Genomic DNA, 12,488 nt, shown 5'->3' on the forward strand with positions numbered 1-12,488 from the left:
GATATTTGTAGGGGCCAAAGTGCAACCTGAGTGATCAGAGCCACTGTAAGCAGTGCCCATGAAAGCAGTGTCAGGAGACTTGCAGGTGTGTAGGGAAAATGAGGGGAGGAAGCCACCAAAAAATTTACATCCATTTTCACTTTGGCTCTGTGGATGGGACCAGCAGAAAGCAAGGACTTGAGGGCTCAATGATAGTGAAGCAGAGACACTAGAGGTGCAGACAATTTAACAGCAAGCCAACATTTTTGGTTTATTCTATTTGGTTCCTAAGGGATTACAACCACTGCATTGCCGCACCTGACCCTGCTCTCAGGGGATCTGCAGGGTCTGTTACATTGCACTAGCACATACCCCTGGTGCAGGCACATTCAAGGATGATCCCAGGTGTCTCTGCAGGTCCTCAGGAAAGGTGAAATCCTGCTGCTTTGGTCACCCAACATAAACACACATTCCAAAAAGCATCTCCTCCAGAATCCTCCCAGAACCCAAAAGGCAGCTGCCTGCCCTTGCTTCCATGTGTTGCTGCTGCTGGAGACCTCGAGAGCGAGCAGCAGAGCAGGCAGCAGTGTCTGGCTCCTCTGTGAGCCTGGAGGTGCCAGAAAAGAACTGGTGCCAGGTTAGGGCTGCTGGGGGGACTGGCTTGCAGGCATAACTTGGGGTCTCTGGATTCTGATCTGTAAAGGAGGAGCAGGCCATGCTGTCAGTGGGGCACTGGCTCTGTGCTTTGTGATGCTGGCGTGGATCCCAGCGCTGGCCAAAGCACCAGTGATGCTTCAGGATGAGGCACAGCTCCTGAGCTCCTTCGAGGCACAGGGCCAGGATTCAGAGCCCAGCCCAAAGTTCCCAACCCCAACACCCCATGGAAACAGTAACCCAAGGACAGACCTGGACTGAAGGGTCAATGGCCTGGAGCTGCAGTTTCCAATGCCTTTCCAGGGACTGGGAGACGGTGGGCTCTGCTTGTTCTCCTGCCATTGTTAAAGCTGGAGCAGGGAAGATGAGTGGAGCTTGAGGACTGGGGTGAAGCAGAGCCTTAGTGGGGGAGTTTTACAGGCATGTACTCACAGGAGAAGGGCCGTGTCCTCCACAAGGTCTCCTTGGTCCTGAGAGGGAGGAACAGAATAGGGAGAACATGTCAGCAGAGAGAGAACCCCCTGCCTGATGCTGGTGTCTGGGTCAGATGGCAAAGGGGAGCAGTGACTGACTGATGGGGTGAGATGGGGCTGTATGAGGAGGAAAAGCCCCACTAGTGCACACACAGTTCTTTGCCTTGCCACAAATGCAAATGAACCAAGGAACTTCCCAGAAATCCCTTGCTCCAGGGCTGGCAGGAAGCTGGGAGCAGGGGCAGGACACAGCTCCAACCAGAGCCAGGGACATGCCCTGGGTGTCGATGCCTCTGCAGGACCAAGGGCTGGGGAGGGGGGAAGGAGATGCTTGTTCTTCCACCCCAGCCTTGCACTTTGCCATTGTTCTGTTAACTGCCTGCTCTGCAGAAGAGCAAGGTCCAATTCTTAAACCACTTTTCCTTGCTCTAGGCCAGCTCTTTCCAGGCCCATGTGAATTAAAGTGGAAATCATTTGGGTGGCATGCAAATTAAAATGAAATAGAAAGCCCACCTGTAACCAAGTATTGGGTGGGATGAGGAAGAAATGCAACACTCCCTAACGTGGGGGAAAAAGGAAAGCTAACATTCAACCCACTGATGCTATTGCACCCCTGAGCAACAGATGTCTGGAAAAGGGGCTGGAATATATTAAAAGGCCACCCAACCACTCTCCCAGGGCAGGGTCCCCCTGCCCAAACCAGATGAGTTCTACCAGTGGTGGATCTTTCAAATGAGGATTTTTGATCAGTTTTTCCCTCTTATACCCATGCCCAGCACCCAGCCCTGTGCAGGCCCAGCCCATGGCTCACCCCTGGTGCCGGCGGTGCTGGCGGCAGAGGCGCAGGGCCAGGCAGGCCATGGCAAACAGGAGGCAGAGCAGGGCCAGGGCTCCCAGCAGGATGCCGAGGAAGGCAGCCAGGCTGATGGCCAGCCACTCACACCGGGGGCCGGCCGGAGAGTAGATGGAGAAGGGCAGGCAGCTGTGGATGGGGAGGGAGGAGCAGTGATGCTGCGGGAGAAGCAGCTGAGCAGGGTGGCCTTGTCCACCCCAGGGCTGCTGCTACCTGCACGTGGGCCCCTCGGGCAGGTGCTGGCACTGGCCGCCGTGCTGGCAGTAGCCCATCTTGCAGGGGGAGATGCAGATGAAGCCGATGGTCCCCATGTAGTGGAGCTGGTAGCCTTTGTAGCCGTACAGAGAGCAGGGGAAATAGTCCCTCAGCTCACCCACTGTCACTGGGGAGGGAAAGCAGCAACACCCCTGGGTGTTGTGGGGCGACGGGGTTCAGCCTTGCAGCAGCACCCCTTGACGCTTCCCCAAGACCCCCAAGCGGGATCCATGCCTGGGGTTGGGAGGCTGCCCACCTGCCTGCCCCATGGGTGTGAGCCCATCCCTGGGGCACTCAGGGTAGTGGGGACAATGGGGACAGGGGGTACTCCCCAGCTCAGGGCCAGGAGCACTCACGCTTCACCAGGTCAGTGATGTTGTCCCGGTGCAGGCGCTGGAAGCGCAGCCCCGGGCCCGCCTCCCGCCGCCGCCGCCGCCCGTTGAAGGCGCCGGTGATGGCCGCGGGCAGCTCCTCGTTCAGGAAGCGGATGACGGTGCCGCGGCTGTCATAGGCAAACTCGGACACCACCACGAAGGTGAAGCCATCGCTGTCTGTCCTGCAGGGAAAAGAGAGGGGTGCTGGTTGAGCTGCTGCTGCCTCTCAGAGTGACTGAGCCTCACCGTGCCTCAGTATCCCCATTTGGGCCACGGTAAGGAAGGGATGAGGCAGGAGGGGAAGGTGCCAACAGACTTGTGTCTCCAAGGGTTTACCAGCATCAGGGCTGGAAAACAGACTCTGACCTGGAGGAAAGTGCCCTTTGTGCACCAAACTCTCTGGGCCCACACTCAGCCCTGGCCCACCCGATCCTTGGAGTGGTCACAGGCTGCTTCACATCTGACTCACATCTGGGTGATGTTGGTGTTGCTCTGGAAAGCCTTAACCTCCAGGGAGTCCAGGATGGCTGAGACCTGCAGTGGGGGGAGCAGGAAGGGAGTTTAGGGGACATCAGAATGACACCAGCATGGGGAAAGGTTGAAGAGTGATGCAGGCATTGTGGCCAAGCCCCAAGGGTTGCTCTGGCCTTTGGTTCATTTGCTGGGGACTTGGCACAGGGCCGCGGCTGCAGCCATCATCATGCAACTGGTGCTTCCTCCCTCTGGGCCTGTGGATCTGCTGGAGCCCCAGAGATCCCATGGGAGGGCATCCAGGGCCTTGCCCACCCCCAGCTGCCATGCTGCCCAGTATGCCAGTGTGTGCCCTGCTCTGAGCCCACCCCCTCCAGTGACATACAGTGCTGTTCACTTCCTCAGCAGTGGCGTTTTGCAGTGTCCTGATCCTCATCTGGATGCTTCTCCGAGGGAGACCTGCTGGGGGACAGCCATGGTGGTGGCTCTGGCATCCCAAGAGCAGGATGAGTGGGGTTGGGTTTCACCCCACACCGGGCACAGGTACCCACCTGAGCTGGGCAGTGGCTGAAAATCCCCCCCTGCCACCAGACAGCGCTGGTCAGTGAAAGCCGGGGGGCAGGAGCAGGTGGGGGCACAAGTGATGGGGTGAAGGTGGCAGTGTCCCCCGTTGCTGCAGTAGCCCTCAGGGCAGGAGTTGTAGCCACAGGCTGAGCCACAGCCTGGCCTCTCACCTGTGGGATGGAGAGCATGGCAGAGGCAAGAACCTGGCTGCAGAGCAGAGCCTCAGCTCTCTGAGCCATCCTCAGCTGCTCCATAAGGCCTTTCTTCCAAGCTTTGTTTTGTTTTTCTTTTATGTGTTAGGAATTTCAGTATTCATTCAAGGAAAAGCCCCACTCCCCCTCCTTCCAGCTGGAGCCATTTGCCCTTCTTAAATCCCAGCATTAGAACAAGGGCAAAAGCCATCAACTCAACCCCACCAAAGCAATCTGAAAATAGGGCTTGATTTAGCCCCCAACCTCCACATGTGCATTTGAACTTTGCTGGGATGAGAATTTTTTTTCTCAAGGAGAAAAATTGCATGGGAAAAATTTCTCTTCCCAGTGGATTAGTGAGATTGACAGCCTGGGAACACGAGTGGTGGCTGGACTCTGGTCCCTTCTGCTAATGACACCAAGGGCTTGGGGACAGAGCTCAAGCAGCTCCCCCTTCCCTTCTCTCTGGCCAGCCTGGGTCCCTCAGGAATTCTCTTCCACAGAGCCTGGGGTGATGGGGACGAGCGCCATGCCTGCCAGGGACCCCATACTCACCCTGCTCACTGGCCAGGCAGGAGCAGATGTAGCTACCCATGGTGTTGGTGCAGGTGCTGTTCTCTGGGCACTCCATCCCCTGCGTGCACTCATCAATATCTGCTGAGACAATGACCATGGCACCGGGACAAACAGCCTGGCTGGGGTCCCAGGGAGCACGGTGTGAGCCCTTGTCACCTGAGCAGTGCTCTCCATCCCCCGTCAGGCCAGCTGGGCAGGGGCCACAGCCACTGGAAGGGTCACATCCCACGCCAGGGAAGCATCCCTGGGAGCAGGGGTCCGGAGGGTCCTGGCAGAGGGCACCTGAGTAGCCACTCTCACATCTGCAGGCTGCCAGCTGGGAGGGGGATAGTGACACTGGCTGAGGGAATGTGAGGAGGATAGGGGGACAGAGAAGACAGCCAGCACAGCTGGCATGGGGACAGGCACAGTGTGTCGCCAGAGGAGCTTTCTGGTACACTACCTGCAGGGAAGACTCCCTGAGAGTGACAGTGTTGCTGTAGTCACAGTCCTGGCTCCTGCTGCATCTGCAAAGGGTGAAGCGGAGCTGGAGAAGTGCAGAGACGTTGTTGGAGCCAACAGCCTCCAGGTTGATGGTGAATGGGGCTATGCCACGGGGCTCCCATGTGAGGGTCCCATTCTCTGCCAGGAGGAGAGGTAGGAGTGAGAGGTGGCAGAGGAATTCCATCCCATTCCTTCCCATCCCAGCTGCTCCATCTCTCCTTCCTTACCTGATATGTTGAGCTCTGGTGAGAGATGGGGAATGAAGCGTGCACCCTCCCCCAAGGCATGGTACTGCCTTGTGACCTTCTGTGTCCTGAAGGCTGTGATTGATCCGTCACCCGTGATGACAGGAGGGAAGGCATCTGAGGAAAGAGCAGCCCAGCACACATGTGGCCTTGTCACCCCTTGGCTCTGACTCCCTCCTGGTGCGGATGGGACCCCAGGCAGATGCTGTCATGGCTGCCCACCAACAAGGCCCTGATGTTGCACAGCATGGTGGCATCTCCCAGGTTTGGAGAGAAGCCAGAAATGCAGTTCCAGGAAATGCAATTCCAAAACCTCGATGGCAACTGTCCTGCTGGTGGCATCTCCCAGGACTGGAGACAAGCCAGCTGGGCAGTGCAAATCCAAGACCTTGGTGACTTCTCTTCTGTCTCATATGAAGCAAGAGAGCCCGGGAAAGGAGCAGGGCACTGCCCAGTTCCATCCAAGCCATGCCCTCTCAGAGGTGAGGATGTGCTCCACTTACTGAGTGCTGTCTTCCTCTGCTGGAAGTCGGCTGCAAGGCTCTGGGTGGCCAGGCCCAGGGCCAAGTTCCCTGTGCTCAGTGAATCATAGATGCACTCCTTGCTGCCGTGACACTGAGAGGCCACCAGCTCGTACTGGCTTTCGTTCTCCTGCCGCAGCCGAGACAAGAAGAAGGGTGTGAAGTTCAGTGCTGGTGAGTCCAGAGGCTGAGTGAACAGGCTGTGCTCCCCAACAGCCCCTGCAAGAGAACACGCCATGGGTACAGGCCATTTTAAGGTTTGCTGTATTTTAGGGTTCCTTTTCACGGAGCAGCGAGGACACCAAACACCTCCCCTTGACATTGCTTTTGCTCAGGCAAATGTTTAAATATCTCAAGCCAAAGCACGGCCAGAAGGTGCAGGAAGCAGAGGATCATCAAGAGGGATCCTAATCCTGGACTTACAGGTCATCCCATAGCTGTAGATCTCCTCCTCACTGCTGTTCACAGGGATGCTGGTACCATTTGGCATCTGGAAGTCATCTGCAGGGTCATGGTCCCACACACCTGGTGGAGCATCACCAGAGTGCTGGAATCTCCCATGCCAGGAGGTTGACCTCCTCTCTGGTGCTGGCCAGTGTTCTGTTTATACCCAGGTGTCCCTGCTCACGAGCACAATGCCCCAGTTTTCCACTTTAGAGTGGGAAGAGCATTTGCACCCAGCTCTGGCAGAGCCCTCACCCAGGAGGCCGCTGGTGCTGTTGCGGTACCCGTCGGGCAGGCTGCAGAGCACGCTGAGGATCCCAGAGGTGGCCGAGACAGAGACAGCCACGCTCCCATCGAGGACAGCCGTGACAGAGGAGGCATTGACCAGCAGGACACCAGGGCTGTAGTACACCTCGTCACCCAGGTCTGCAAGAGAAGGAGAGCACAGAGGGACAGTCCATGCAAGGCTGGCACCTGAAATGACAACCATGGATTCCTGGAGGGGAGTGCTGCCCATCTACCCCACCCAGACCAAAGACAAGCACAGGTGAGGGACATTTAATGGATCTCAGGATGGCTGCCCTAGCACTGGGCAGGGCTGGTCCCAGGGGATGGGGACATTTCTGGTCCCCACCCCCCCCAATATATTTAGCATTTAACAATAGATCCTGCTCACCTTGGGAATAGGAAAACTGGATGGTTTCGTTGTTCAGGAGGACTTGGATGTCATCCTGGTTCCCCAAGGTCCACTCAACCTGAAAATCGTGGTCGACGTCCCAATCAGCCCCTCTGCTTGTCCCTTCCTGCTGTCCCTCCATGCTGGGAACAATTATTAACTCTGTCTTCCTCCAGCCCAGGAAGAGAGGCTCAGCCCTGGGGCCTGTGTTGGTGTGCTCTTCACCCCAGCAGATACACAGTACAGCAGCTTTGATGTTTGCACAGATGAGGACAGAGAGCTGCCTGTCACCTTGGTGAGGGACATGCCCTGGCCACCACCACTGCTCAGCTGACCTTGACAGCATGGGGAGCTGTGCTGGGGGGCTCCCAGCTCTGAGCCCCCTCCTCATGCTACTCAATGCCTGTTCCTGGTGATACCAGGACATTCTGCTTAATGAAGCTAAATGGTGTGGGGAGCAATTCTGCAAAGTCAGGAAGAGCAGTGGCTTGTGCTAGTGTCAGGACAAAGAATATGCAATGGAAAAGGTGAAGCAGACCATGTTCCTCCAGAGTCTCCAGCCCTTGCTGGCCTGTTTGCAGGAGGCATTAGACCTGTGCCTGGTGAATATTAGTCCATTTCCCCACTAATAATACTTTGTTGGAGTAGTGGGAGGTAGCAGGAAAAGGAGAGGGGTTGCCTCTTGGGTCCCACCCACTTGTAGGTGATGCAGAGGTGATGCCCAACTTGCCCGAGAGGTCTCTCCCATTAGAGGATCAAATTCATCCCAGGGCAGTTCTACTCACTGTTGTGGTGGTGTTGGAGATGTATTGGACAGCAAAGGCCACAAAGTTGGTGGCCTGGGCCATGCCAGTCTGTGCTGTGCGCCCGTGCAAAACGAAGCTGGTCTGGGCATCACTGGCCAGCAGCAGGACAAAGTCCCCAAGCCCATTGAAGGTGTAGGTGAGTCCATCCAGGGTGGTGATGTGAGGGTCCCCAAAGGCACCAGCTGGGGTCCAAAGGACATGGAGACATTTTGGGCAGAAGAAGAAGAGTAAATGCTGGTGTCATTTCAGGGAGGAGAGCAGCCCCAGAGCTGCTCAGTGGTGGCTCAGCAGTCCCCACTGGCACGTTGCAAAGCGTGGCTAAAGCATGGGGTCCATGCACAGCTCAGTGCCCTGGCACAGCAGAGGCAGAGCCTGGGCACTCACCAGGGGTGGGTGGCACATATCCTTCACAGTCAACCTTCGGTCTCTTCTCAGCAAACCTGGCACAGAACAGGGGCTTCCCCACACGCCGGCAGCACCAGTTGAACGCTTCCAGCTCTGTGTCTGGAGGAATGTGATGGAGTGTGTCAGGGCCTGTGCTTGGGGTATTTTAGGGCAAGGGAATGCCAGGTCCCACTTACCAGCAGCAGTGTGGAAGGGAGGGCTCCATGCTCTCTCCTGCCAGCCTTCGAGCAAGCTCCCACCTTGGTACAGACACCGTACCCCAGCTCCTGCTGGGCTGGGGGATGCAGTGCGCAGCATCCTCACGGAGGCGTCTGCTGGGCCTGAAATAGTGGGGGGGGGGGGGTCACAGCTGCTCCCAGAGCAGGAGGGGACCATTCCCCCACCCTGCAGCTGGTGCTGGGGGGCTGTCCTTGGCACCTCTGCTCCAGTGGTAGCGGGGATCCAGCTCTGCCTGGGGCCGGGAGCAGGGGCAGGGTGGCAGCTGCCTGTTCCAGGTGGCCGGCGCTGGCTCCGTGTCCAGCCACGCCAGGCACTGCAGCCTGTAATTCACCCGAGAGCGACTGTCCAGCCTGTAAATCCACAGCCCACGCACATCTGGGGGAGCAACCAGAGAACAACACTGCTCAGCCAGGGTCTCTGCCTGTGCTGAGGGATCCCGTGGGACAGCTGTCCCTGGCCACTGACCTCACACGAGGTCTCCAGGCTCCCTCTAGAGCCAGCGGGGCTGTGGCAAGCCACAGGAGAATGTGAGACACCTACAGTCTGCTCTGGGTGGCCAGCTGGTGCCCAGTGGCTTTGCTGGCCCATCACCTTCCAGGGATGGGTGTAGGAACGTGCTCCTGGCACAGAGCACACAGCTCCTTCCATCCCCACCCTCCCCAAGGACCCCTGGTGCCATACCGGAGCCGGTGCTGCTATGCTGGTCTGGTCGGTACTTGACAGCTGGTGGCTCCTGAGTCAGCTCGCTGTTTTGGGCATAGCCATTGCCACTGTGTGGAGAGAGGAGGTTTGAGGTCATCCTTCCAACACAACCCTCCTCCTCCCTCCATAGAGCAGCTGCGGTGGGAACTGCTGCAGTTAGCAAGAGAAAGGGTTTAAATGGGGCAGGACTGCTCCAGGAGTGGGAGCTGGGCTCTCCTGGGGGGGTAATGCCTCTGACAGTCTCAACACGGTGCTGGAACAAATCCCTGCTGTCCCAAAAGGCAGTGAGAGGCGTGCAGCACCTGGAGAAGCCGATGAGCACGTTGGCTGCAGGCAGCCTGCTGTAGTCCCAGCGCATCCCCCCGTCCTGGTAGAGCAGCAGGGCGAAGGAGCGGCTCCCGTCGGTGCTGAGCACTGCCTGGTAGGTGCTCGTCTGGAGAAACACAAGGCACCTCCTTAGGGCTCCCAGAGCCTCCCCTGCTCTCCCTGCAGAGCAGACTGAGGCTTGAAACAGCCACCAGCATTCCTCTCTGTCACCTGGTGTGTCACTGCTCACCTGAGTGTCATCCCTCCGGGATGGGTACGCTGGAGCTTTCTCCCACGTCACCTTCAAGGTCCATTTTGCTACATAAGGGATTTTTAGGTATTTCTCAATCTTTGCTCCCACATCTTGGACAACAGGGTCTTGGGTGGAGCTGAGTGTAGAGTACTCCTGCCAGATGGCAAGAGAGAGAATTAAATGAGTGAGCTGGGAACTGGATTCTGCCAGAACACCTCTGGTGGCCCTCACCTGGTACCAAGTGATGCCAACACCCTTGGAAAAGTCTGCATCATCCCAAAAGGCAGCCACCATTGGCAAGCTCTCGCGGCCAGTGAAGCCCCGGGAAGGGGGGTTGGGGTTGGTTGGGACATAGTTGTCCGTGGGTGGAAAAATGATCTGTCCGTTATCTGTAAACTAACCAAAAGAACTTGTTATTTGCTGACTGGGATAGCTTTTAGCCTCCATGGGTGAGCAGAAACCAACCATTTTAAATGTTAAAAACAAGATATTCAGATGAAATTTGGTTTCTGCTCCATTTCAATGTTTGGGGATTTTTTACCAAAAAGGCAGCACATCCATTATGTGCTCACCAAAGGGGGCACTCACATAGAGAGCATCTCGCAGTGACTTCCCAAAGGGAAATCCAATTTCTGGCTTGAACAGGGGTGAGTTGAAATCCACCATCCTCCGGACGTACTCTTGATCCCCTGCTTCCACACCAAAGGGGTAGAGTGAAGTTGCTGGCTCTGCCATGGGCAGGAGATCAATGAAAAAGGTGTGAAATCATTAATGTCTGCTTTATCCATCCTGCTGCCAGGACAAACCCACCTGCTTTGCCAGGATGCTGTGCCTGTGCTCTAATGGATTGTAACCCAATTTTCAACCCACTTTTGGGATGCTCTCAGATGTCCTATTTTGCCTTTTCCCATTGATCTGGCAGCCCAATGTGCAATGCAGATGAGACACCCCGGACCAGGTGTACCCTTATCCATCCCAATGCTTGACTGGCTGAAAACCCCTTTCCTACTCCTGTCCTTGGGAAAAAGAAAATCTTCTTACTGATAAGCTCATGGGTGGGTTGTGGCTCAGGTGCAGGAGTTCTGTGCCCAGTGCTGGTGTGGGCAGATGTGCTCAGTTCGGTGGGTGGTCCTCGCTGTGTCCCAAAGGCGTGAGACAGGGTGGTGGCAGGGCTGGTGGTGGCTGGTGGTGTCACTGGTGCCATGGTGCCTGGGAGACTTCCCACCTCCTTGGCTGGGCTCACTGGGGCTGTGGATGCAATAGCCATGGTGCCTCCTGCCGTGGTGCCTCCTGCAGTGGTGGCAGTGATGGCAGTGCTGTTCCCTGCAGTGATGGCTGTGGTGCTGCCTGCAGTGATGGCAGTGGTGGCAGTAGTGTTCCCTGCAGTGGTGGCACTGATGTACCCTCCAGTGATGGCCGTGGTGTTCCCTGCAGTGTTGGCAGTGCTGTTCCCTGCAGTGGTGGCAGTAGTGCTGCCTGCGGTGGTGGCAGTGGTAGCAGAGATGTTCCCTGCAATGATGGCCGTGGTGATGTCTGCAGTGTTGGCAGTGCTGTTCCCTGCAGTGGTGGCAGTAGTGCTGCCTGCGGTGGTGGCAGTGGTAGCAGAGATGTTCCCTGCAATGATGGCCGTGGTGATGTCTGCAGTGGTGGCAGTGCTGTTCCCTGCAGTGGTGGCAGTAGTGCTGCCTGCGGTGGTGGCAGTGGTAGCAGAGATGTTCCCTGCAATGATGGCCGTGGTGATGTCTGCAGTGGTGGCAGTGCTGTTCCCTGCAGTGGTGGCTGTGGTGCTGCCTGTGCTGATGGCTGTTTTCTCTTTCCAGGCAGGTGCCCCTGGAGATGTCTGGAAGGCAGGAGGTGACGTGCTCCCTGCTTGTCCCATGTCGTGGTAGCCGATGGATGCAGGGGAAGTGGTGCCTGTAGCTGACTCGGTGGGAGTCTGTCCAGCTGCTGCCACCCCAGTGGCACCAACACCAAGCAGGGACAAGGGGGCTGTTGTGGCCTCCTCTGCTGGGCTGTGCAGGCTGGGGAGGGGAGAACCAGACACTGCAACAGCAGTGCTGGGACCAGGGACACCCCAGGGTCCAAGAGTTGTCTCCAGCATGGGGGTTTGTGCTGCTGGGGATGGGACAGGCTGCCCACCTCTGCTCATCTCGCTGTGTGTCACAGCAAGGGATGGGGCACTGCTGGTGCTGGTGGCCCATGCTGTGGCAGGTGGCATGGCTGTGGTGACACTGGTCACAAAGGTGTCCCAGCCTGTGGAGGTGGTTGGCAGGTTAGTGCTGCTGGGGAACATGCTGGTGGATGGTGTGGTGGCCGGCGTGGTGGCCAGGCTTGTGCCACTGGCATTGGAGTCAGGGACACGGGTGCTGCTGCTGCTGGCTGAGGATGCTGCACCCTCGGTGCTGCTCTCAGAGCTGGTGGTGTCCACATGGGCAGTGGTGCCTGTGGCACCTATCTGGGGTGCAGCTGTGGCCTCCCACACATTTGTGTGGCCAACAGCCAGCGAGGTGATCCCAGCAGTGGGCTTGTTCTCAGTGGCAGGTGGCTCTGGTGATGGCCTGGCAGTGACAATCACGTGGCTGGGAGCTGGCCCTGCTGCACTGGCACCTGGGTTCTCCTCCGTGCTCACCTCCAGGAACCCCATGCCTGTTGCTTGCCCCGTGGTGCTGCCATTGGGCTGGGGGTCACCTGAAGCCCCCATTGCTTGCAGTGGGGCAGCGGGGGACAGTGGGGACGTGACTGCTGCCATCTCTTGGGGGATGCTGGATGGGGACACCTCCAGAGCCATCCCTACCTTGGCTCTGCCTTCCAGGAGAGGGGAGACACCTGCTTGTGATGGCATGGGGACAGTGACTGCCCTGGGTCCCCCAGGGGTATCTGATACAGCTCTGCCAGTGCCTGGTGCAGTGTTGGGTGATGGCATCTCTGTCCCTGGAGCTTCCACAATTTGGGGCCCAGCCCAGAGCACTGAGGTTAGTGCAGATCTGGGTGTGACACCAGTTCCTGCGGTTGTTGAGCCTGCTGTGGGACCTGGCTGG

General features: G+C 57.5%; 1 protein-coding gene across 1 annotated transcript; it reads right to left on the minus strand.

Annotated features, from left to right (window-relative positions):
- Window positions 1–617: 617 nt before the first annotated feature.
- MUC4 (mucin 4, cell surface associated) lies at window positions 618–12,094 on the minus strand. Its single transcript, XM_030954650.1, has 28 exons — window positions 11,745–12,094; window positions 10,492–11,255; window positions 10,039–10,178; window positions 9,682–9,846; window positions 9,448–9,603; window positions 9,194–9,324; window positions 8,871–8,959; window positions 8,388–8,564; window positions 8,147–8,290; window positions 7,950–8,069; window positions 7,545–7,747; window positions 6,760–6,838; window positions 6,339–6,509; window positions 6,063–6,164; window positions 5,622–5,858; window positions 5,101–5,235; window positions 4,833–5,011; window positions 4,547–4,706; window positions 4,370–4,468; window positions 3,611–3,793; window positions 3,445–3,518; window positions 3,058–3,122; window positions 2,571–2,770; window positions 2,173–2,341; window positions 1,918–2,088; window positions 1,066–1,103; window positions 886–983; window positions 618–674 (listed from the first exon to the last, which is right to left on the minus strand). The coding sequence occupies exons 1-28, from the start codon at window positions 12,092–12,094 to the stop codon at window positions 618–620; spliced, it is 4,656 nt and encodes a 1,551-aa protein (XP_030810510.1).
- Between the last annotated feature and the right edge of the window lie 394 nt (window positions 12,095–12,488).

Source organism: Camarhynchus parvulus, chromosome 9 (assembly GCF_901933205.1).
Source record: "Camarhynchus parvulus chromosome 9, STF_HiC, whole genome shotgun sequence".
Classification (NCBI taxonomy): domain Eukaryota; kingdom Metazoa; phylum Chordata; class Aves; order Passeriformes; family Thraupidae; genus Camarhynchus; species Camarhynchus parvulus.